Source organism: Sycon ciliatum, chromosome 1, assembly GCF_964019385.1.
Source record: "Sycon ciliatum chromosome 1, ocSycCili1.1, whole genome shotgun sequence".
Taxonomy (NCBI): Eukaryota; Metazoa; Porifera; class Calcarea; order Leucosolenida; family Sycettidae; genus Sycon; species Sycon ciliatum.
This window is the reverse complement of record NC_088643.1, coordinates 283,529-308,705: the sequence shown is the minus strand read 5'-3', so window position 1 is coordinate 308,705 and position 25,177 is coordinate 283,529. Positions and strand designations below refer to the sequence as shown.

At 48.9% G+C, this 25,177-nt stretch overlaps 3 protein-coding genes across 3 annotated transcripts; 1 reads left to right on the top strand and 2 right to left on the bottom strand.

Annotated features, from left to right (window-relative positions):
- Positions 1 to 484: 484 nt before the first annotated feature.
- On the bottom strand, positions 485 to 15,493 carry LOC135809543 (unconventional prefoldin RPB5 interactor-like). The gene is made up of 11 exons (XM_065322909.1): positions 15,370 to 15,493; positions 12,663 to 12,697; positions 12,221 to 12,299; positions 11,196 to 11,331; positions 10,712 to 10,806; positions 6,277 to 6,403; positions 5,233 to 5,493; positions 4,329 to 4,399; positions 3,437 to 3,838; positions 2,028 to 2,168; positions 485 to 1,645 (listed from the first exon to the last, which is right to left on the bottom strand). The coding sequence occupies exons 1-11, from the start codon at positions 15,409 to 15,411 to the stop codon at positions 1,535 to 1,537; spliced, it is 1,500 nt and encodes a 499-aa protein (XP_065178981.1). The 5' UTR covers positions 15,412 to 15,493; the 3' UTR covers positions 485 to 1,534.
- A 513-nt stretch (positions 15,494 to 16,006) lies between these two features.
- Positions 16,007 to 18,830, top strand: LOC135809532 (uncharacterized protein F21D5.5-like). The gene is made up of 2 exons (XM_065322896.1): positions 16,007 to 16,888; positions 17,459 to 18,830. The coding sequence occupies exons 1-2, from the start codon at positions 16,058 to 16,060 to the stop codon at positions 17,936 to 17,938; spliced, it is 1,311 nt and encodes a 436-aa protein (XP_065178968.1). The 5' UTR covers positions 16,007 to 16,057; the 3' UTR covers positions 17,939 to 18,830.
- A 780-nt stretch (positions 18,831 to 19,610) lies between these two features.
- LOC135809521 (phosphatidylinositol 5-phosphate 4-kinase type-2 alpha-like) lies at positions 19,611 to 22,397 on the bottom strand. The gene has a single exon (XM_065322885.1). It carries the CDS (start codon positions 22,115 to 22,117, stop codon positions 20,567 to 20,569), a length of 1,551 nt encoding a protein of 516 aa, XP_065178957.1. The 5' UTR covers positions 22,118 to 22,397; the 3' UTR covers positions 19,611 to 20,566.
- Between the last annotated feature and the right edge of the window lie 2,780 nt (positions 22,398 to 25,177).

The window sequence follows — 25,177 nt, the reverse complement described above, 5'->3', positions numbered from 1 at the left end:
AACAACCGGGGATGCCTTTTAAATGGTGCCCACACCACAGCCATTACCAGTAGCCAAGTCTCTGCTAATCTTGTTCTGCCTTCTGCTAACAACCGATATGGCTTCAGTGGAATCTCTTATTTTTTATATGCCGACGTGTGGAACACACCGCCAGGAACATACTACAGCAGTCTTGCTCAATGAAATCCAGTCGCGGCACTCAAGTTTACGCCTTGCAACATTTCCCAGCCCAGTGTCCGCAGGTCTATGGCTGCGCAACGACCGGCGCGCACATGAGTGACGCAACTGGATTTCATTGGGCAGCACCAGGGGAGTCGTACCCAAACTACTGTAGTTTCTGTGCCGTGTCACCTACCTACAATATAGTTTGGCTACGACACCCTAGTAGGCAACACTGCACATAGCATGCCCATGTTTGCCGCTACATGTAGAGGGCAAGCAACCACCCAAGCATGCAGTAGCACAAACACATTGAAGTAATGAGTAGAGGCAGGTCTGTAGAAGCTGTGGGCAAGTAAAGTAAAAGTGTGCACATCGGCGTTACCACCGGAGGCTATACGCTTGTGTTGAGCTGTGTGTCAGTGGGTACTACAAGTAAATACAGCCTTCCACTGGTGTGCCCGAGAAAAGAAAGGCCGAGCTATTAAATAAGGTAGACGCAAGAAACCATGGTGACTGAAAAAAGGTTCAAACTGGTGCATAGTGTAGAAAGTTCACTACTCATAGAAAATAGAAACCCTGTGCAGTTATAGTTCACTACATGATGTATTGTTGTATACATGTAGTTGCATAAGTGCACAAAGTGGCTGTGAAACACTAGAATGTAGTGTTTGATAAAGTGGCTTTGAAACACCAGAATCTAGTGTTTGGTATAATATTTAGAGTTGGACAGCCGGCAGCAGACTAAACACAGTTTACGACCGGCTTTGAAGCTGCTCCGTCAGCCCCACAGCAGCCAGTCGCTTGTGACCAGAAGCAGACAACACTGTGGTGGCTGCTGCTGCTAGTACACATTCATCAGGGAGAAGTATAGACCCTGCAACTCCCTGACATACCTGTGCACACACAGTGCGGGACTCTGCTTATGCATGCACACGGAATGTTACACGCTGGACAATCGTGTACAATGTGATGTACATGTATGGGTGCACCTACATCAGTAACATGCCAGGCTGAACGGAGGGCCGCTTCCTTCGGCTGGGCAGCAGACGACTGGCTGGCTGAGTGCAGTGCCGGGTAGAGACCAAACTGAGTGCCAGCGCACAGGCCCACGCTAGCATCCACGCAGGGTCACAGTGCTGATAACATACTGTACGCGAACATCCAGGCATCGACCCAGTGCTGGTAACTGAGGAGTAGTAAAATGCCGGTGTTTCACTACTCCCTACTGGTAACATACTGTACACCACCATGGTCACAGGTAGAAGTAGTCTATCAGCATGCTATGCTGTAGTGCAAATCAACACTAGCAGCAGCACAGGCAGTATGGGTGGTACTCAAGCATCACCGTTGTTCATTACTATCGCAGTAGTGATTACATGCTGGCTTGGCGAGCTGCTCGGAACTTGGACTTTGGACGTGTGGATGATGATGGTGGTGGTGCCGATGCAGGCACCGTGGTGTCAAGGTCTGGTGGCGGCGGGGACTGCAGGTAACAGGGCATAACGATACACACACACACAAACATACGCACAATCAGGACACTACGGTACATACACACTGTACAAAACAGATTCATCCTCCAGGTCCTCTCTCTCTCTCTCTCTCTCTCCCTCTCTCTCTCTCTCTCTCTCTCTCTCTCTCTCTCTCTCTCTCTCTCTCTCTCTCTCTCTCTCTCTCTCTCTCTCTCTCTCTCTCTCTCTCTCTCTCTCTCTCTCTCCCTCTCTCTCTCTCTCTCTCTCTCTCTCTCTCTCTCTCTCTCTCTCTCTCTCTCTCTCTCTCTCTCTCTCTCTCTCTCTCTCTCTCTCTCTCTCTCTCTCTCTCTCCCTCTCTCTCTCTCCCTCTCTCCTTCCCTCCCGCTCTCTTACCGTTGGCAGAGGAGGGCAGACCTTGGCCGATGCAATGGCCATATCTATCGACAGACGGCCCACTGGGGGATGACACTGTGGTGTCTTGCGCTCCATGACACTGCCCACGACATTACCCACCTCCGAGATTGCCACCGGATCCTGATCATGAGACCCAGCAATAGAAACAATCACAATAGCAGCAGCAGCAGCAGCAGCAGCAGCAGCAGCAGCAGCAGCAGCAGCAGCAGCAGCAGCAGCAGCAGCAGCAGCAGCAGCAGCAGTACCAACAACATCAACAACACAGAATGACGGTCAATTTCAGAATGCACAGATTTCATGGTCAGTGCCAAGACAAGGTGAACTATAATGCTCAAGCCATGACGGTACAACTTGTTTAGACACCAGCTGGCTGAGGTGGCGTACATAGCCAGAGTGGCTCCTGGTCCTGAATACCTGAGAACCACTAAACTGTTTGACTAAGCTGTTTGCAAGCATGCACTAGCAGCAGTACACACCATCACTTAACATCACTGCTTAAAATGGTGTACATGTGCGTGTGTACGCACCAGCTAGTTGTTCGGTTGGTGGGTACACTCATGCCAGATAGTGTCGGCTGCTTGAAGGTGTGATGTTGTACCTGCCACCTTTGTTGGTTTCAGGGTTCATATGCTTTCTATTTGAAGTAAACATACCTGTTAACCATGGACTGCTTCTGGCTAGATAAACTCTTGTGTTTATCAATGGTGCTAGAGAAGCCGTTATCAGATCCTCTCTGATTTAGCCACCCACACTAGTAGTAGCAAGTATTACCTGTCCTTCACTGGGGGCAGGGGTGAATGCAGTTGGATCCCGTGACCGGATACCCTGATGCCGTCAATCCCCTTTCCACACCTTGTCCTTGCCTCCTTACTGAGGTAAATCCTTTCCAAGTTCAACCAGAGTTTGGGGATTTCAGGGGATGTCGGCCGTTGGACGGTTCAATAGCCTATTGAGTAATATTTCCAAGATTCCTTTTGTGTCTTTCTCCCCTCTTCGGGGGAGACTCGAGTGACCAGTCATGGCAGTGAGCAAGTACAAGTACAACTGTGCGTGTGTGTGTGTGTGTGTGTGAGAGTGGGTGTGTGCACGCACACACACGCGCGTGTGGATACGCGGGCATGGGCTAGATAGCAAGTGCCAAGTACCTTAAACCGCCCAATATTTGCGTCACTAAATTTGTGCGATCTCTCAGAACCAGCAAGTTTACGATGGCAAATGTTCGTGGAGCACTGTGGCCACACATATACACCCACTGTTGAAGTTTGATTTCACGATGGTTAGCATTTGCGTGACGCTAATCTCGCAAAATTAGCAAACATTAATACGTCGTAAACATTAGGCAGTTTACAGTAAAGAGGTAAAAGGACGAGCGAGTGACCCAGGCTTACCGCTGGTCCAGCCGAGTCGGACTTGCAGAACTCCTTCACTTGCGGTTCTTCGTTGAAGCGCACCCGGGCGTCGCGTGGCGCTTTGTTCTTCTTCTTCTTCAAGGAGGACCGTTCCGGTGTCCGCGATAAATCAATCGAACGCGCCGCATTCTCTTCGTCTCCATCAATGACATTGCCGTTAGCGTCACTGGGATCGTCATCATCATCGTCATCATCGGCGTCGCGAAGCTTCATCCGAGACAGAGCCGCCAAGCCTGCCGAGCCATCGAGTACCACACTGTCGTCGTCTTGCACTTGATCCAGCGTTGACGGTTGCCCGCTCTGGTGCCGATGCTTCTGCTCATCCATGAACTGTGCATAGATGTCAGCAGGTGATCCGATTCCAGCTATCACACCTCCATTCTACACACACAGACACACAAGCAGTAAATATGATCAAAAAACACAAACACACACACACACACAAACGCACACACACACACACACACACACACACACACACACACACACACACACACACACACACACACACACACACACACACACACACACACACACACACACACACACACACACACACACACACACACACACACACACACACACACACACACACACACACACACACACACACACACACACACACACACACACACACACACACACACACACACACACACACACACACACACACACACACACACACACACACACACACACACACACACACACACACACACACACACACACACACACACACACACACACACACACACACACACACACACACACACATACCCACACACACATACCCACACACACACACACAAGCCGGCACAGAGCGGGCGAATGCTGGACACGTGGTGAACATCGCTCGCCCCTATTGCCTTACCTGATCCTTGGCCGACGGTGGTGCAGAGTGCTGGAACTTAACACGTTGCGTTGAGTCTGTGCCCATTGGAACTACAGCACATGGGAGTGAACACAAGACATTAGTCAGCAGAGCAAGTCATGCGCACTGACATAAATTCAATTATTGCGCAATGACGTAATCTGTACCAAAAACACCCTTCACAGCCACCTGGGCAGTGGGCATGGTCGTCTAGCTGGGGAGTTGAGCAGTGCAGTCCTGACCTCATAAGCATTACTCATACATTCCATATTTGGCAATGCGCAATGGGTCAATTGGAACTACACAGTGAAGAAGAGGCTGGTGAGAACACATAGATTTTGAAGTTAATTCGCAAACTACACCGTAGTGAATCTTGGAAGGTGCTGTGAGAATGTATGGATACGGATATAATTATAATGTAGTGAATACGGGAACACCAGAGTTGCTTGGTCGCGTGAACATACGTCTCAGCGCCTGAAATTGATCGACTGCTATTTGGCATACATTGTGCTGACTGGAGTGCTGCAATTTTGTTATTAGACACCCTTAGCAAAAAACGTTATGTTGTAACGGTATTATCGTAAGGGGGAAAATACCGTGATTTGGGTTCGACCTTTAGCAAGATGCACGCTATTTTTAGTACGCTGTTGCCACGAGAAAAGCTTTGATTTCTCGCGATACAAGGTGAAATGCGTACGGACTTTGCAATATTTGGCCAAAACACGTACCGTTGGTCACAACGATAAATCAGCCCCCATAACGTTTTTACGCTGCAGCTTCAACGCTATTTGGGTGATCAAGGTACGAGTACCGTAAAAAATAGCGTTACCGTTGTTTGCTAAGGGTGTCTATTGCTGCGCTAGTACTGTCACAGGTATAAACACACCAACATCGCAACACCTACTTTGTTTGGATGCGGGTATGGCGTTGCTTTTTTCCGCTTCTTCCAGGCGCGACAGGAGCTCTTCAAACGAAGGCTTCTGACCAGGAGAAGAAGTGGCGGCCGGTGTTTTCCCGTTGCGTGTTGCTGAGCTGCTGGAAGACGTCGAGGATGACGGCGATGCGGACGATACCGACTGGGAGGGGAAGACGCGTCGAGGCGGATGCGCGACGCGTCCGTTCACCGTTTTGGGAGTGTGAGCGACACGATGTGTGCGCCGTGGACCTGCAGCGGAATATATACAGACACAGGCGCACATCATCAGCATATACAGACACAGGCACAATTAGACTCGGATGGAGAGGCAAGGATTAACATTAAAAGGACCAAGATGTTACCGTAGTAACGCACATTATAGGCGCATGTGCCTGTATGGGATATAAGCTCACTCTCACTCATAAGCGCATGCTCTTATAGGCGAAGCACTACCAAAAGTATCACGTTGACACAATCACGGATAAAAGTCTGCAAACAGCATACAGGAGCCATGAAACTGACACTACAAGACCTAGTCAAACACAAAGACTCTGGCAAACGAACTCTGATCTCGCATGCGCATTTAGGTGAAAAAATTTCATTGTTGAAAATTGGATTCGTAGCAAAAATTCACTTATAAGCGCATGTGCTTAATATATTATGTGCATTATTACGGTACATCTTATCCGTAGTTTGTGTCCAACACTAACAGACTGGTCGTCATCAGGTGGTTGAATGTCAGTATCACATCAGTCAGTATTATGCTAGCTGTTGCACCTTCTGACTACACAACATCTTACAACATCTCGCTGATAACTGTTAGTGTTGGACACAAACTACGGATAACATGTTACATACACACATACACACATATGCACACATATGCACACATATGCACACATATGCACACACACACACACACACACACACACACAAACACACACACACACACACACACACACACACACACACATATGTACGCACGCACGCGTGCGCACACAGCTCACACAGCTCACAATGCCAGCAACTAACCTGCGTCACTGTCCAGAGAACTATCTGGCTGATCACGAGCCGTGGAAGACGCAGAAGATGACCGGTCATCTATTGCTGGCTCGTCATCCTGCTCATCTAGCTCTTCTCGGATCTCCTGAATATCGCTCTAGGGGGACGGGGCAAGGAGGCAAGGGGAAGAGAGGACATAAACACATCTTAGTGTGCATTGTTACCAGGGAAATATCAGCCAACACGCTGAAAATACCACCAGGTGTATCCGATGGCCTTGGCAATCTACCCTACCCGTGAGTGAAACGCCATCATATTGTTTAAAAGAGGCGACGAGGAGACAGAAAACGTGTCAGCGAATGACGGTGTTCACATTTCCCTTATCCTTTTTCGAAGTTTCTGTCTCCTCATCGCCTCTTTATTTAAAATACGTTACGTCACTTCGAATGAAGTGTGTGCAGGTGCATGCACGCCGAACACAGTGCAGTACAGTGCACACAGCTTGCCCTGTGGCTTTGTACAGCATGCAGGCATACTGGACTGACACCATTGTACATAATATGCATGGGCTTCGAAGTAGCATTATGTAGCGGTACATTTCATGTGGCACTACCGTTTGTCATGCCTAAAAATACCAACAATATCCAAAAACATGACTGAGAGCTGCCAGTGAGAGGAGGGCGTGTAATGTCATCCGTGCCAAAGAATATTCCGCTAGCCTACGGGGTTCAGATATTCGTTCACCATTACTTTCAAGGCAGCCGAGCAGTCATTCGGCATTCGCACGATCGTCTCCAAGGCTTGTTTTTATTGTTGTTTTTTCTTCTTTTCTTTTTGACACGTTCGAGATGAGTCCGTGGACCTACGAGGCTGAGGCTGCTCTGCTCCGAACATGGCGGAAGAGCGAGGCGTTTTCTGAGAAGAAGATGATGTCCAAAAAAGGCCAGCATGAGTGGGTCATAACTCAACTGGAGCCTGTAGTAGTGGCTGCCAAGAGCCAGGGGAAAAGTTCGAAGTTCTCTGTCGTACGGAAGGTCAGTTCATAGTACATTTACTGTGCCCTTGGAGCGCTTATTTCGAAGTGAGTGGGTATAAATTCACCGGTAATTCGAAGTTCGGTCTCCTCACCTCGTTCCGTTGCCGGCAGCGGAAACTCGCTTTGTTTGGTTACTTCCAGCCTCGACGATGCCGTCCAAGAGAGCTTCATCCAAGTACGTTTTGAAAACGCACGAAGAAAAGTTCAAGGCTCTGCAAATGGTGGACGACGGCAAATCCAAGATAAAGGTGGCTGAAGAGATCGGCGTGCCCCTCAACACCTTGTCGGGCTGGTTGAAAAACCTGTATGCACATCCATGTTTGTACCCTTCCCTCGCTTGAGTGCCGGTGGTGACGATACCAATCTGGATTCCACAATATCGGGTGCTGCAGATGCTTGGTCGCCGTCAGTTATGGACGCAGCAGATGCTTGTCTGAGCGAGGTCCATGATGAAGACGACACGACTGCCTCTGCTGCCCCTGCTGCGGAAGCGGACCCTGCACTTAAACCAGCAGTGACGAAGGGGCAAACACAAAAGGCTTTCCTGGATTCCATTGCCAGCATGCAGAGGGAAGGCCAGCAGAAATTCTCCCTCCGTTCTCAACACCTTGTCGGGCTGGTTGAAAAACCTGTATGCACATCCATGTTTGTACCCTTCCCTCGCTTGAGTGCCGGTGATGACGATACCAATCTGGATTCCACAATATCGGGTGCATGCTGCAGATGCTTGGTCACCGTCGGTTATGGACGCAGCAGATGCTCTTCTCAGCGAGGTCCATGATGATGAAGATGACACGGCTGCCTCTGCTGCCCCTGCTGCGGAAGCGGACCCTGCACTTAAACCAGCAGTGACGAAGGGGCAAACACAAAAGGCTTTCCTGGATTCCATTGCCAGCATACAGAGGGAAGGCCAGCAGAAATTCTCCCTCTGTTCTCAACACCTTGTCGGGCTGGTTGAAAAACCTGTACGCACATCCATGTTTGTGCCCTTCCCTCGCTTGAGTGCCGGTGATGACGATACCAATCTGGATTCCACAATATCGGGTGCTGCAGATGCTTGGTCGCCGTCAGTTATGGACGCAGCAGATGCTCTTCTCAGCGAGGTCCATGATGAAGACGACACGACTGCCTCTGCTGCCCCTGCTGCGGAAGCGGACCCTGCACTTAAACCAGCAGTGACGAAGGGGCAAACACAAAAGGCTTTCCTGGATTCCATTGCCAGCATGCAGAGGGAAGGCCAGCAGAAATTCTCCCTCCGTTCTCAACACCTTGTCGGGCTGGTTGAAAAACCTGTATGCACATCCATGTTTGTACCCTTCCCTCGCTTGCGTGCCGGTGATGACGATACCAATCTGGATTCCACAATATCGGGTGCTGCAGATGCTTGGTCAACGTCAGTTATGGACGCAGCAGATGCTCGTCTGAGCGAGGTCCATGGTGAAAACGACACGACTGCCTCTGCTGCCCCTGCTGCGGAAGCGGACCCTGCACTCAAACCCGCGGTGAAGAAGGGGCAAACTCAAAAGGCTTTCCTGGATGCCATTGCCAGCATGCAGAGGGAAAGCCAGCAGAAATTCTCGCTCCGTTCTTCCGCCTTCATCGGAAAAGGAATTAACGCAAAACACATGTTTGCGCTAGGAGAGCACAATTTTAACAATAAAGCCAGTGCATGATACTGTTCTACAAGGCATAGATCCTCCTGATTTTTGACTATTGCAATACTGCGTGGTCTGGCTTATCGGCTGAATTCACTCAATCACTGGAAGTCCACAATCGCCTCGTACTGGCCATTTTGTTTGGTAAGGACCGTACTTATTCCTATAAGTGCCTGTACAATCTTGCTCATGCACGCCCCCCTTGCTGTTGGACATCCTCGTCATCTCTGCATGCTTATTCACAAAATCCGTCTAGGTAAGATCCCCCAGCATCGCATGCTTTACAACTGGTTTTCACAGTCTAACGCCACACGTAGTGCATTACAGTCAACTTCGCTAATAACGACAATTCGCGTATAACGACAGAATTTCCATGCCCAGAGCAAAGTCCATTCTACCAGTACACATATAATGAGACTTCGGGTATAACGACACTTCGCGAATAAGGACACTTTTCTGATACCCGGCAGAGTGTCGCTATACGCAAAATTGACTGTAGTTCTCCCCGTGCCTCCGTGTCTATCTACCCTTTAACCCTTTGGAGCCCCAAATTATCCTGATAATTGTATGCAACTGCAATTGCGACATATTCTTTACCTTACTTTGGTGTTCGTTTTTAGATTTCCATAATCTTGGGCTTCCTGGAAAGCTCCCCGCGAGCAGAGTAACTAGAGCTCAAATTCAACACCACAGCAGTCATATATCCAACACCACGGCGCCTGGAACAGTCCACAGAGCTGGATATAGGATCAAATTTCGGAACGCTCAGTTTTTTTGCACTGAGTTTTGTTTTATGCTGGCCACGTGCAGGAAGCGTGCCTGGGTGAATCAGCATGTCATCCAAGGGGAAATCCCTCACTCAAGGCCAGTCACTGAGAAAAAGTTCGACTTTTGCCGTGACTGAATTGTTGAGCGCGATATCTCTGCAACGCGACATCGTAGCTCTTCGGTGATTGTTGCATTAGAAAGCTGAGCTCTTCGGCTTCGTCCCAGATATTTCGATCGTGGAAATCCGTCAAGTTTCGAGTGAGTTACGAACGTTTTAGTCCATCGACGGTATACCGTCGATATTTGACTGTGCAGGCTCGAAAGGGTTAAAATCTCCCATCTTTCCTGGATCCAAGCTTCGGTCTAATCTGCCTTTTCGTATCCAGTCCCTCTCTTTTCTCTATATCCTCCCTCTCTGTATAATCTATTCTGCCATTGTTGGCTCACACCCTTCATCTCAACTGATGCCAGGAGATGTTCTCTAAATAAAAAAATTAAAAAATTCAGTCAGACCTCCCTTATCCGGATCCCTCGTCATCCGGAAGAAAATAGCTGGTTACAGATTCACAGCATACGTGATGCATCCAACATTACCGGTGTTCACTTATCCAGTTCCCTCGCCTGTCCGGAGAGTTTCGTGGAAAACGGATGTGTGCGGTTAAGCGAGGTCTGACTGTAATGCAGTTCTCCCAGAGCACAAGTTTCACTCGCTTGCTCAGGCTCAACTGAGGCCAGTGACTTCCCACATTAACGGTGCACTGTAAAATAGTAAAACATACAAAATTTCGGCGCTGCACAATTTTCGACATTTCGGCAGCGATTTATTTTCTTGCAGGTCTGCGGAGTAGAACGTTCTATGTGCTTTTCGTGTGCTCCAGATGGCAGTCGTGAGCCAGTCAAGTACCAGTCAATGGGCAGGACGGGTGAGCTCAATTATTGGCAGCAGGTGCCTTCTTTTAACGAATGAAATGCACACAAGCATCCTCAAAGGGACAACATAGCATACCTCATCATTTCCGGTTGCAAATCCTGCAGTAGCTCGCATACGCTGATGAAGATCTTCCACAACCTTCTCATTATCACTAATTAGTCTCTGTAAGTCTGCAAATGCATGGACACACACAAGCACACACACACACACCCACATGCACGCCCCCACACACACAAGCACACACACTAAGAGTGTGAAGTGAACGATGTTTGTTCCAGGGGTGATGTAAAAAAAGTTAGCGACTGTAGATAGTACGTGTAGTGGGCAAACGTAAACACAACGGGGAGAACGAGCACACGGTATTTTCGGAAATGAGCGCCGGTCTTTTATTACCGCCCGTCTCAAATAAGCACCACATCAGATCAAGGGTTTTTGTGATTTCTTTCCAAATTGGGTGAAATTTTAGGGCTCACAAACTACTAAGCGCCTGAGACAGTATTGCCGAAAAATTGCGGCGAAAATACGGTAATCTATGCTTATTGAATGTTCCATCACTCACGGTTTCTCCGCCGATCAATAATCTCCTGGGCTTGACGAGCCGATCGGTCCACAAACCAGTTGTCGCCGAGAAGCACCAATACTTCGTTAGTGTGGATCAGCTGACCGTGGAAGAAGGCCTTCGAGCCGAACGGTACCTGCACACAGATAAATGGGCACATCGATAATACACAAAACAAGGCATTGGCTTCACTTATACATACTACTCGTCAGGTACATCCATACATCTTCACTCTCCAAACGGTCTCTGGGCTACACCAATCACTAAAAGAAAAAGAGATATTAAATTGTTTCGTAATAAGTATTCGCATGCAACGGCGCAAATCGTTTGATAGAAAGGAAGTGTCTACTGAATTGTGTGGATTTGCGTTGTTGCATGCGAATACTTATTACGAAACTGTTTTCCCACCGCCTCCAAACTACTGTTTGAGATGTTAAATTATTCGAATTTTCGGGCAAGGCCCATCTTCAGGAATGTAGTTACTGCAGACAAAATCGCCAGGTACAGGCACAACAATTAACAGTCAGGAAAGCGAGCTGCCTGAAAAGCGAAAAAAATGCCAACCCCACCAAAACTTGAACCTGGGACCTTGCTTGTCATGAACAATGCTCTAACCATCTGAGCGATGGTGCTAAAGAAGGGTTAGAGTCAATAGAATCAACTATGGCATCAGCTGTCAGCATTCATTTATAGAGTGAGCGTACGATGTACACATTAAATGCGAAAAATAGATGAAGGCAAACAAAGTGGAAATAAAGACAAAACACAACAATGTTCATAACCAGTTTTCATGTACATGTAGCTGTATGCGTGAGCATGTTATTCCGAGAGTTAGCGGCCGTCGTGAATTCTCTTGGCAGTGGGAATGGAGATGACAATTTACCCTTTTTTAGCAGTGAGCAAACCATAAATTAACAGCCCAGTTGGTCCTACTTATTGCTATGAAAAGTCCATAGGAGGGTGTAATTTCTCTTCAAGATGACATTGTACATATTACAAGTGTATTGCACAGTCATTGTACATACCATCACGTCATGTGTGATGCTGTCAGGCAGTGTTTGCAGTCGACCGTGCAGTGCATCATAGTCCTGCAGGAAGTTCTGCCTGAAAGTCAGAAAGTGAGAAAGAAACAAGTACACACACACACGCACGCAAACACAGGCAATGACATTTAGAAATCGAGACAAAGCAAAACAAAATTGCAGTCTGACCCAAAGTGCATTATTTGATGCCCTAAACTAGCACGGCCCTTGACACCATGGAAGTGGTACGAATGCTGCTGGACGTACACACGTACAAATATACTGATGCCGTGAGAACTGGTCCAGACTAGAGTGCAAGCTTTGTATTTCGGGTTTGATTCCACCAAGCACATCTGCGCATTGGCTTTTCATCCCAGCCTGACGAAACAACAATTGTGACTGGATATAAAGACATGAAAACGTGCAGATGAGATGCATGACTCACCATTGCTGAATTTTACCGCGCGTGTCTTGAATCTCCTGCATAGAGCAGCCAGGACAGGAAACACGAATAGGGATCATGAAATGATGATGATGATGCGTATACAACAGCAAGAAAACATGTTATACCCTTCAGTATTTTGGCTCTCCATTGCCCCAAAGAAGTCGGATCTTTTTCAAACTTCGGTATGGGACATATGGCACCAAGAGTACATAACCCCCAAGAGTGTGCAACGCCTGATCCAGCTCTGCATAGGGTCTTGGTCGAGCGGAATCGGATCTTCTGATGTCATGCGTACACTCCACACCAGTGCAAGGCCGGTCTCGAGGCAAGGCACCGTTGTTTTTGATCCGAGAGTCCCCGCGACTCCCCGGGTTCCCCTCGGATGTGTACGGTATTATGACGCAATGATCCGATTACGCTCGACCAAGACCCTATGCAGAGCTGGATCAGGCGTTGCACACTCTGGGGGGGGGGGGGGGGGGGGGGGGTATGTACTCTTGATGGCACCCTACCAGTATCCCAACTAGAAAAAAATCTAGTATAAAATTCATTCTTGGAGAGAAACAAGAAAGAAATTGGTTTTTCCCCATCTACTCCCATACAAAGTTTATCTTTCTGACGTCATAAATCCGGCCTGGTCTGGGCAAGTGAATGACGTCATTATGATGTCACCAAACTTAGTGCAAACTTCAAACGTGTATAACTCGGGAACGGCTGCTCCGATCAACCTGGGACTTTCACCATTGGAATCGGTGCATTTTTCGCAACAGGTCGTGAAATTTTCATTTTAGGGTGAACTTCCCCTTTAAGGCTGCTAGTCAAGTAACGTCTGACTGCCAGCAGCATTGGTATAACAATTACCGTAGTAATACTAATGTACAGTGAAACCTGTCTAAGGCGATCACTCAAAGGACGAGAAAAAGTGGTCGCCGTGGCCAGGTGGTCTTCTTATCCAGGTTCAGTGGGTCACGTGACCATATCCACATGGGATACATCATTTTGACCAGTGTATCACAGTGCACACACCTATGCTACTCTGGCACGACTCATGTGCCTGGGGTCCTCAGACATGTCAAGTGTCGTGCATGCACCATGCACATCTACACTTCCTGCACTGATGTGTAGATCTACCATGCATGGTGCACCATGCAATGCGTACATTTTCATGTACTAGCACTGTGCAACACGGTCGCGGGTGGGTGGTCGTCGGTCGCGTTGAGCGAGTGGTCGCCTTATCCGAGGTGTTTTGAAGGTGAATGCGTCCGTGATCAGGAAATGTGGTCGCCATGGTCGAGTGGTCGCCATGGTCGAGTGGTCGCCATGGTCGAGTGGTCGCCATGGTCGAGTGGTCGCCATGGTCGAGTGGTCGCCATTACAGGTTTTACTGTACTGTAACTAAGTTTTTTTTGCGATTTCTCAGAACCAGCGAGTTCACGATGGCAAATGTTCGCAGAGCACTGTGGCTACACATATGCACCCACTGTTGACGTTTGATTTCACGATGTTTGCGTAATATGCTCTTCTCATCCATTCAGCGCATGCTCTTGCTCAGATCGTTCATGATCAAACTGAACATAGGTCTCTCGTTCATGATCTTGTTCTCTCTTGACGGCTGCCGGCCCTATGCCCACTTCTGGGTATGGGTTATACATACATACATACATACATACATACATACATACATACATACATACATGCATGGACATACATACATGTACCTCCCTGGACACAAGCCACCCACAAGCAGTGCATTCACAGGTCACATGCCGTCCGAAAGTCACTACATGGAATACACATACACTCCATACTGCAGACTATCTCATAGAACGTGCACTGTCATACACTGTAAACACACATGTCTCACCGACACAGTCTCAACTGGAGACTATGGTCATCAGCAACTGTAGTGAATACCATTGATGTTCCGCAAAATGTCCTTCTATGAAGTGTATTTTAAAAAGTTGGCACGGGTTTTTTTGATGTAGATGGCGAGGCCCATTGTGGCTTTTCACCAAGTATGGTGCATTCACACTTCCTCAATCTGGCTCTCTTCTACCATCTCATTCGAAATACCCCCCTCCCCCCCCCCCCCCCCCCCCCGGAATATGGTTTTCATTTCCCGAAAAAATGTCACTGCACTTCAACTCCTGCTGCGCCAAAGTTCTTCTTAAACAAACGGCGAGGAGACAATAATTTGATAACCCCAATCAATAAGACAAGCTGAATCGACATTTGTGTATACTTTATGCGTTCATGATTGCTCTCGCTTTCATTGTTAAAATTCACACTTGTACATTTCACTGCTGCTGTTCTTGGTGTTATTTCTCTTAGGTTTTCTATAATAGTTCAATGTTGTTTCAGTGTCCTTTAGTACAACGACGATTCCTGATGAGTGTTGTACGAAAACTTGTTCGAATCCTAATTTTTCTCTATACTACTTGTATTTCTTCCTATTTTCATCGTTTTATTGCACATTGTCTCCACTATTTACATTACATGAATAAAGTATACACAAATGTCGATTCAGCTTGTCTTATTGATTGTGGTTATCAAAGTACACGTTAGTAATGTTTACCAAGCTTCAAACAATACTGGAGAAAATATACGAATAAGGCGTTCGGGAGACACGATAAAATTATACTCATTTTCAAACAGATCGATGAATTTATATCGAGAACACATACGCCACAGGTCAATTCACACTTACTTTGACATGCTCTTCTTGAAGACGACCAAAACTCTCCGCCATATTGGCTATTCTCTCCTCGAACAGTAGCTCCACCCAAACAAATCACAGCCCGTTTGGCACTTCTACAAGATTAGTGTAGAACGAAACCTCTACTCGCACTCAAAAAACAGTTCTATTTTTGCAGCGTGACTTTTCTTTCGAAAAATTCTTCTTTTCATTTTCATTCCATTGATTTTTCATCCGCGGGGATTTCCCCAAGATGCAAGAAATTTGAATGTTGGTTTGATACATCGCTGCTTCTTTCCTCTGTTTCCTGGCTTTTTACTTTTACATGATGTAGCTTGGCTTTTGGAGGCCATGGACGTCGATGCATTGATGGTGAAGCTTTCATGACGAACGAGTTCGGAAGTGCCAGGGTTATTTTGTGGACAGAATTTCTTCTGCATCATGACCATCATGTCAGTCAAGCCTGGTCAGCTCAGGCATGTCAAGTGCTGGTTCGAAAAGTCTCAAGATTTGTGCCTTTTCGACAGCGCAAAAACATGTTCGGGCGGGTTTCTTGAAGCACTGGTCCTTCCAGTTCTGTTCACAGCCGGCCGCACGTGCCAAAGAAAATTAGTTAGCATGTTTAGTCGTGTGAAAACAAGTCTACCTTCACCACCGCATTTTGTCTTGATGAAGCAATAACGTTAGTTCGTGAATATAAATGAAAGAAGTGCTTATTGCACAAATCAAAGCTGCCTCGGATTCAAACTTTCTGCTATTCTGTTTCCGCCACTGTTCGGCCATGAAGCGTACCTCTTCACGATCTGCGGAAGCCTCTGCTGCGAAGCAAGCTAAACTAGCCGAGGATGATCTCTTAGCTGGCACTGGAGAGTGGCGTACTATTGGCACGGCGACGAAAGGTGTTTGCCCTCTTTTATATCGCAAAGACTCCACTACCAAGTCCTCAAAGGTGATAGCAGGCTTTGATTTAGATTGGACAGTTATTGCTACCCAGAGCGGACGGCAGTTTCCAACCGGACCTTCGGACTGGAAATTTCTGCGAGCAGACATTCCTGGAAAGCTGCGCGCACTGCATCAAGATGGAACGCGAGTTGTGTTCTTCACTAATCAAGCAGGAATTGCCAAGGGAAGGACGTCAGCCAAAGATTTTCAAAAGAAAGTGGACACAATCGTCAGCAGGCTGGGTATTCCCGTGGAGGTGTTAGTTTCGACCGGTGAGAGCAACTACCGTAAACCGAGTCCCGACATGTGGCATTTCATCGTGAAAGAAAGCAACGATGACATAGACGTGGACATGGAACGTTCAATCTATGTCGGTGATGCTGCGGGCCGGCCGAAAGCATGGAAGAAAGACGCAAAGAAGGATTTCTCCTGCTCCGACCGGATGTTTGCCGCTAACATCGGCGTGCCATTTAAAACACCGGATGAGTACTTCTTCGGTGAAAAGGCAGCACCGTTCTCCTGGGGTACTGAAAACCCTGCTGCAGTCCTGGAGTCAGCCGAAACGATGCCGGATATCGATATCCCAAAGGTAGGTCCGTCCCGGTTCTCACTCAGTTGCTACGTCAGGCCATGCTTTGCTGGATAGCCTGAATTTTAGACAGATCCGGAAAAACACAAACCTTCAGGAATCCATTTTTCAGCCTGTTGAAAGTTGTAGAATTGACGGCTGAATTGACAGCTAGCTGGTCGAGAATAGAACACGGAGAACTATTCACAATATCACTTTAGCAGTGCAATGCACGATTAGCAACACAATTGGCATTTTCCTGGCGAGAAATGTCTCGTCAGTGTGTGTCGCAGCTAGCTCGATCGTAGGTGGCATCGTAAGATATTGAAGCAGTGATTAAAGCCGAGGTTATACAGTGCAATGAGCCCCCCCCCCGAGAGTGTGCAACTCCCACACACCCTGCTGTCCCAACACAACTCAGTTCACTGTATCATTATCGACGTTTCGGCAAATAGCCATCATCAGGATGCAATATGAAGTGGAAGTCTGCCAAGGAGCAATTATGTACGATGATTTGGTGTTATTTTAGTATTTTAAATGTTAGGTGTGTCTGTGTCTGTCTGTGTCTGTGTGTCTGTCTGTGCTCTACAGGAACCCGAAGTCGTCGTTCTGGTCGGCATGCCTGCGTCGGGCAAGTCCACGTTCTCGCGGCGCTACTTCGTGGAGCCGCACGGCTACGTGCATGTAAACCGCGACACACTTGGCACGCAGGAGAAGTGCTTGCGTGCGGCACGCGACGCACTGGCCAACGGCAAGAGCGTCGTCGTGGACAACACCAATCCGACACCGGCCGGACGCCACGACTTCATCAAGGTGGCCACGGACGCCAAGAAGCAGGTGCGGTGCTTCTACCTGGACACGCCGCGCGAGCTGGCGGCGCACTTGAACTACTACCGGCAGAACCTCTCCAAGGGCGTCGATCGTCGCATACCGGACGTGGCCTACAACACCTACAAGAGTCGCTTCCACATGCCCAGTACTGGGGAGGGGTTCGCCTCCGTCACAGTCGTTCCGTTCGTGCCTCAGTTCTCTTCCGATGACGAGAAGAAGCTGTTCCGACTGTGGACGTAGGCAAGGAGTTGTCCGTCGGCCTGAAACTTGCTGGCATTGGTTATTATGAAGTACTATGGGTACTAGCACCCGTGTGTCTGTGTGAGTGAGCTTGGTCGCTACCATGGATGAAGTTGCAGCAATGCTCCGCTCCGTGATGTAGGTGCAGGTGATTTCGTTGCACCCATCTATGTGCCCGTCACTCTGAGAGATCTTGAGGTTACGCCCAGTTCATCTTCCCTAGTGCTCATCGTACGTTGTTGTCAAACATGACATGGTACCGATGTGATTGTTTTGTGTATGGCCCTTTGGTACATGCTAGTGCAGCTGATGTCAACGGACCGTGGTGTGTGCCAGGTTTGCCACGATTCCAGTGTTCTCGTACGTTTTTGTTTCTCTCTGTTTCCATGAACAACGTACCGCTGGAGTCTGTTTCCGACTCCATGAAAGCACTGGTATTGACGTTGCTGTGTGCTCTCTACTGGCAGTTGTATAGATAGTTTTTTTTTACTGATACCTGTCCTGTTTCTTTCGTTGAAGGGGCCATGCTGGCTTTGGTCTGTCCACGTTTGAAGTTTGGCAGCTTACCTGGCCTCACTGACTGTTTCTTGCTTTGACATTTCTGACTTATTTGATCCCATGCATGACAAGTAACGTTGCAAGTCGATGTACTAGTACCAATATGATGTGCACTCTCTGTGCCGACCGCATGGTGTGGTAGTGCCCTTCGTGTGTATGCCGTAGTGACGCACATAAAGGGCCCATGCGCTTATGAGTGAGTTTTGCGTTATTTGCTATATTTTGGGTCATCTTGTCTCACACATAGGCGCATGCGCTTGAGTTGCTTGTGTACCGGTCGGTGCCTTGGATAATTATGCATATACTGCAATACCGCACTGCACATTAAACTATGTGAACATGGTGTTTTTGTGGTGTCTGTGTGTCGCGGTTGGAATTGCATTTTCACTTATAAGCACATGTGCTTATTTGTGAGGGTGCGCTTATGCCCGGGTATAGGCACACGCACCTAAATGCGCGTCACTTCGGTACATGTGCTCGCGGCTATCTGTGTTGTTGTGTGCTAACAGTAAGCACGTGCTTGGATAGTGCCACCGCTTTGCTACGGGCCGGGTCTCTCTCACCCCCCCCCCCCCCCCCCCACACACACACACACATACACGCTGGGCAGGTGTGTATGCACTATGCACTGACAGTCTGTGAGAGCCAGTAATACTCGCGTTGGCAAGCGTACAGCAACTGTGTGTTGGATTCTCTACTGTCTGGGAGTAGTGGCGCATGGCCAGCAACAGTCAACAGAAGAGATGCGGAATTTATGAAACATGTATCAGGGGCACCGAAAGGCACATGTATTCTGCATTGTTGCGGCCATGAAGAGTCCACGGGAGTTGTTTAAAAATTGGCCCCAATAGGCCATACACTGTATTTTTTTTAATTGCTACAAAATCACAACATTAAATTACTGGTGCTGCTCGGGTTGCACCTGCCAGACGTAGGCCGGTTCCGACCCCCTCCCCCCCCCAGGTCCTATGTACTGAACAAGCCAAGAGTCACAGCAAGGGCTGCTACATGTATTGGCAACACTCCTCTCTACAATAGTCTCTTGTATGAATTAGCCAGTGACCTGGATTTCACTGGGTGCACGCACTATCACAACCACACACTGCACAACATGTAAGTCTTGTTGACAAGAATCAGCAATAAGAATTCTTCCCGAAATGCAGAAAGAAAGCGTTGGCACCAAAAGAAAAATCAAAAACACTGCTAGATGATCGCGGACACCCTCCTCCAAAATCGAGGCAAACAGAACATAAAAAGGGAACAGGAAATGTGGAAATCATTAATTTTCATGGCGCGTGGCGGAGTACTGTGTATGCGTAGCGGAATTTTTTTGAGGCAGAATGAATATTCCTCACGGCAGATGAGCGTGGGTCTGAGGCAGTAATGGGGAAGAGAACTATAGCAAGTACACAGACACCATGGTTACTAGGGCAACTCACGCAGAGCGGCGGGAACGTAAAAGGGAGAGAGAGGACGAGCGACGAGAGGTGATATCGTGAACAAGTCGACGTACCGCTGATTAAAGCGCCGTTTACTCTCAAGTTGCGAGCACGGGGGGGGGGGGAGTGTCATACGTGAGCCGGGCTACAGGGCAGGGAGGTCCAAAAACGATTAAATAAAACCAAATTCAACATGGATTGTGTATAACAAGTAGCAGGGAGGAATAAGAGGAGGATAAGAGGGATATGGGAGTGAGAACGGAGACCTAGTAGAACTGCTCGATAAACGCCTAGCCAAAAAGTCAAGCAAAACATACCTAAAACAGCAACACGAGTGCAAGTGCCGCAGCAAACACACGCGGCAAAGACAGGTGACAGACCTAGAACAGAGAACAAAACTGCAGCAACTCATGAAGGAAAGCTGCGCGCGGGCAGGCACGACTAAACCACAAACAGCACAAACAAGGAATAAAGTATGGCATACGGGTACGACAAACTAAACAAGGCATACACAGACGGACGCTGGAATTAGACAGCGGTACATGGGGAAAGGAACACACAATGGGTGATGGACACACACACACACTCGGACAAACTACCGGCGGCACAAAGCTGATGCCACAGGCACTCACTAGAGGATATGGCGATCTAAGAACTCCACGAAGCGCTGCGCGTATGCCTTAGGATTGATGGTGGAGATCTCATCGGAGCGATGCTTCACGGTTTTGGCCGTGTGAGCCGCCATCTTGCGTGGACCGTAGTGCGTGAGAACGTCGATCAGGCCGAGGTAGTAGACTTTGCCACCGCGTATGCCGCTATCCGTACGACTAGCCGGATCACGAGGGGAGATAGCGCCAGCGGTGGCAGCAGCAGCCTCAGATGTAGCGGCGGCTGCTGATGCCGCAGCAGCTGTGGGGCTGCCGGAGGCGCTCGCAGCTGCTGTGTCGGACGCCTCTGCCTTGGTGGCCTCGCCCGACGTTGCAACCATGGACGACGCGGCACCACCGTCAGCACCATCACCACTTACGACAGACGGCCGCGCTTCCAGGTGATTCAGTGCAAAGGCATAGTAATCAATTTGACGATTCACGATCGGATAGTAATCCAAAGTGGCCGCACGCTTCACGTCCTCGCTGCTCGAAACGACGACGGCGTTCGGTGCACGCAACACGCGCGGCACTGCAAACGCCACACCTCGCTCGCCGCGCTCTCCTGCTGCTGGCTCGGTCTCGGTGCCGTGCTCCTCACCGGAGAACTCCTCGTCGCAGGTCTCCTCGCCAGAACCGCCGGTCGCTGCTGCCTCTTCTTCCTCGTCAGCTTCATGGCGCTTCACCGCCTCCTGTTGCTCCCGCTCTGCATCGTGAATGCCCACCAGTAGACTGTAGTCCATCAACTTCAAGCCAGTCAGAAAGTTGGTGTCGGCCTCGAGCAGCCCAAGTATCTCCTCCTTGTTCGCAGCTCCGACGGTCAGCTTCATGCCATCTCCTGTGAAATCATTGTCCTTGAGCGTTGGCAGATCCTTGGCGCGTTCCTTATCGGAAGCTGAGCGTGTGTACGTGGAGCCTTTCAGGTCGTATTTCCTATGGACAGAGAGCGTTGAACTGAAAATACTTCTCATGACCAGGATGTACGTCTCGGTGCTGCCCACCGTGACACGGTACATGCCCAGGTACTGAGGCAGCAGGGTTTTCCCCTCGCTCTCCACGACGTACTGGTGGTACTGCACGATGATCTGGTGAAAGAGAGCCACCTCTTCGCTCAGAATGGTCTTGATGATGAAACGGTTATCATGGCTCACATAAAACTTTGCACCACTTCGACCAGGACTGTCCGTTGGCTGGGGCTCATACAGTGTCAGAGAGTTCATGAACGTCGTATCGTCCACTCCAAAGCGCTTCCTCAGATCGTGGAAGGCCAGGGGACAGTACGATTTGAACTTGTACTTTCCTGGAAAGATATCCTTGTTGTAGAGGTGATTTTCAATTCTAATTTTGGTGTAGGCACGAAAATCATCCGGCAGGAGCAGAGAGGGGACGTTAACATGATTCAAACCACTTATTGAGTGGTTTATTCCCCACATAAACACGCTGAGAAGAGGCTCACTTGCCCGAAACACTCTTTTCTTCTGGTGCACAACGTGTGGTCCCTTCTTTCCCTTTTTCTTCTTCTTTCCACCCGGCATGGCGACTGAGCAGTTGTCCAAAAACTCAAAACTAACAAGTCCTACTGCATAAACTGGAAATCACTGGCTCTCGACGAAACTAGAGCACCAAGGCAAGCAGAAAAGCCACGCCAATCCTTTAGTGGCAACAGGTCAAGACTCCTTTGCCATCTGCCTGCTAGCTCCGTAGCACTTGCACTGACTGTGGAGTTCCTACATTCAAGTAAAGTTCGAGTCGGACAACACTGAACCACCTGACGCTCGACTTCTGTCCAAAACAGGTCGAGCCAGCAACTCAAGTCAAACCCGCCCGTTGGTTGGGCTGCTGCTGCCACACTGCACTGGGCTTGCAGCTTTCCAGAGTCCTTTCACGCTGCATATCAAGGCTGGATGGAGCGCGGTGCTCGCAGTCGCAGATCGCGACAGTGGGGACCAGGGAGTAGTAAAATATTGGTATTTTACTACTCCATGGTACAGTACAGTACAGAGCAGGGAGTCGTAAAATACCGGTATTTTACGACTCCCTGGTACAGAGATGTCCAATGAGTTTGGCATTACGCAATTGTAAAATCTACTGTATTCAGTTAAAAATGCAGGAAAGTTGCAAAACCGAGCAGGTTTACCCAGGTATTTCGTAGGAGGCGGATCCGCATCAGGGAGTCGTAAATAGGGACCTTTCACATTTGCTACGAATCGAATGCGAAACGAAAGTTTGATTCGACTCGTAATCGTTTCATTGAAAACAGATTCAGGTTTCGCAAGTAGTAATGCAAATGTGCATGGTAACTACGATTACGGCTGGTGGCTTGGCGTACGGGTACTACCGGGTGTGTTCGCGCACACGTGCATGGATCATGGAATCAAGGGAAACAATGTGTACCTGGCAAAACATGTGTACCTTGCAAAAAATGTGTACCTGACGGATTCGGAGCGTGCCACAAATGAAGAGGCTTCCATTCGTGAAAACGAGCTCTCCACAGGGACTCTGACGAATCCTCAAACCCACGTGACAAATCAGCATTCGTTTCGTATCCGTACGCGTGGTGCGAAAGGTCCCTAATACCGGTATTTTACGACTCCCTGATCCGCATCATGCCCTGTAAAGCACACCACAGAACAACACTGGCTTCTGAGTCCTGACTCCACAAAAGAAAGGAAGCTTCTGACTCATAGTCATATGACGACTGGGTAACATTCGCCCTGCGGCTGCTGGGGGTGAGGGCTGCGGCTGCTGCGGGGCGAGGGCTGCAGCTGCTGGGGGCGAGGGCTGCGGCTCCTGGGGGCGAGGACTGCTGGGGATGAGGGCTGCGGCTGCTGGGGTACCATCTGCAGCGCTGCTGTTGCCCTGCGGCTTCTGTGCTGCTGTTGCTCTGCGGCTTCTGTGCTGCAAGATGCTTCTGCTGCTGCGCTAGTGGCTGCTGCGCTAGTGGCTGCTGCATGCCCGCAGGTGCTCCTTCTGCCGCACGACTTGTATGGCTGGCTGGAAGACCTGATGGCGTTGCCAAAGCTGTGGCGCCTTGCGATGCCTGGGTGTGGTGCCTCGGATGGTGCGGCTGTTGCTCCGACCCCTTGGCTTAGGCATTGCCTTAGGCGATGGGGTGAATCCGTGATGGTGAGGATGCAGAGAGCATCCTCTCCGCAATCATCTATAAACTTGCGAGTGCGTCTATTGCGGCCATGGCAGTGTCTGCAAAGGGCAGGGACAGGAAAACAGGACAGTTTCCGCAACTTAGTGTGGCAGCATGCACAGCATCTGTGGAGGACTCCCACCAATCACCCATCCTCTCCGGTACAGCAAGGTGCATGGGTAGCTGTTGTTGTTGTTGTTGAAATTTTATTTTGTATCGCAGACAAAACGGGCAATGGTGCCCAATATAATGATGGCGATAAAGTAACGGCCGAAAGCCAAGGATACAACAAGCAAGCCTCCACGAAAGAGAGAAAAACACAGAAAACACAGACTGCAAAGTAGATCTATTAAGACATAGTAGCCTAGCCCCTATGTACAGGTTCATGTATCTTATACATGGAAGCAGTAAAAAGTCACCCAAAGTGTATAGAACTAACCGGAAATTCGGAAGCAAAAGCATACATTTACCGGGGTGGATAGATCAGAGAACAGAAACATTAACCTGCGCATTGGGCCACTAGTGTAGTAGTAGTACATGTAGTAGTAGTAGTAGTACATGTAGTAGTAGTAGTACCGTAAAATCCCGCCAGAGCGCCCCGTCTCTCCTATCCGCCCCTCCCTGACTTCTTGTCAGCAGGGAGTAGTACAATACCGGTATTGTACTACTCCCTGCTTGTCAGGGACGTGATTTCTCGTATCTCGGTCGCAGTCTGTGATGCCGTACTGTACTGCAGACGCGTGCTCAACCCCGTTCGAAGTGTACGCAACAGTGCCCACCCGGTACCCTCTTGACCAGGGATCGCACAAACCCGAGTTTTGACGGGTCTGTACGACTCGTGGCTCTTGCTTGACCTTTGCCCGGCTTTGGTCGGTGTACGAGATGCACGAACAGTTTTCGTAGGGTGAGTACTTTTTCATGTAGCACTGAATCATGTGAATGCGGCAAGTAGGACTCGCCCATCCGCCCCTCCCCACCTGAAGCGTCGAGGAGGTAGGGGCGCTCTGGCGGGATTTTACGGTAGTAGTAGTAGTTGTAGTAATAGTACTTATTATTTTACTAGGGCATATTGTCAAGGAACAGTGGTAGCTGTTCACAAAGCCGTGAGTCAGATTCGTTCGCTTGCGGACGCCCGTGACCCTTGTGCTTTAACCCAGCGAAGCAAACACCCTACGCCGTTACTTGTATTATGCTGCACGCACTGCATCTGAGCAGGGCCGGTCGGTCAAGAGCTACAGGCACAATGTACATACAGTACTACGGTACATGTATGTACAATGTACCCAATCTGTGGACGGAACTGTTTCGTCCTTTGTGGACTCATCTGCGTAGCACAGGGCAACCGTGAGGCCGAACCTGATAACGGTTAGCTGAATGAAAATACATGCACAGGTACATACACTCTTGCCGGAGTTCGATGTATCGTTAGGGGTAGTCGCAAAAGTTTTTTATC

Bases quoted from the DNA above. Each gene is read 5' to 3' on its own strand.
- LOC135809543 (XM_065322909.1), bottom strand. From the start codon at position 15,411: ATGGCGGAGAGTTTTGGTCGTCTTCAAGAAGAGCATGTCAAA. The intron at 6,404-10,711 runs GTATGCTATGTT...CCGTCCCCCTAG, and splicing joins TTGCAACCGGAAATGATGAG to AGCGATATTCAGGAGATCCG. The intron at 2,169-3,436 runs GTAAGCCTGGGT...TCTCATGATCAG, and splicing joins CCGACTCGGCTGGACCAGCG to GATCCGGTGGCAATCTCGGA.
- LOC135809521 (XM_065322885.1), bottom strand. From the start codon at position 22,117: ATGCCGGGTGGAAAGAAGAAGAAAAAGGGAAAGAAGGGACCACACGTT.
- LOC135809532 (XM_065322896.1), top strand. From the start codon at position 16,058: ATGAAAGAAGTGCTTATTGCACAAATCAAAGCTGCCTCGGATTCAAAC. The intron at 16,889-17,458 runs GTAGGTCCGTCC...TGTGCTCTACAG, and splicing joins CGGATATCGATATCCCAAAG to GAACCCGAAGTCGTCGTTCT.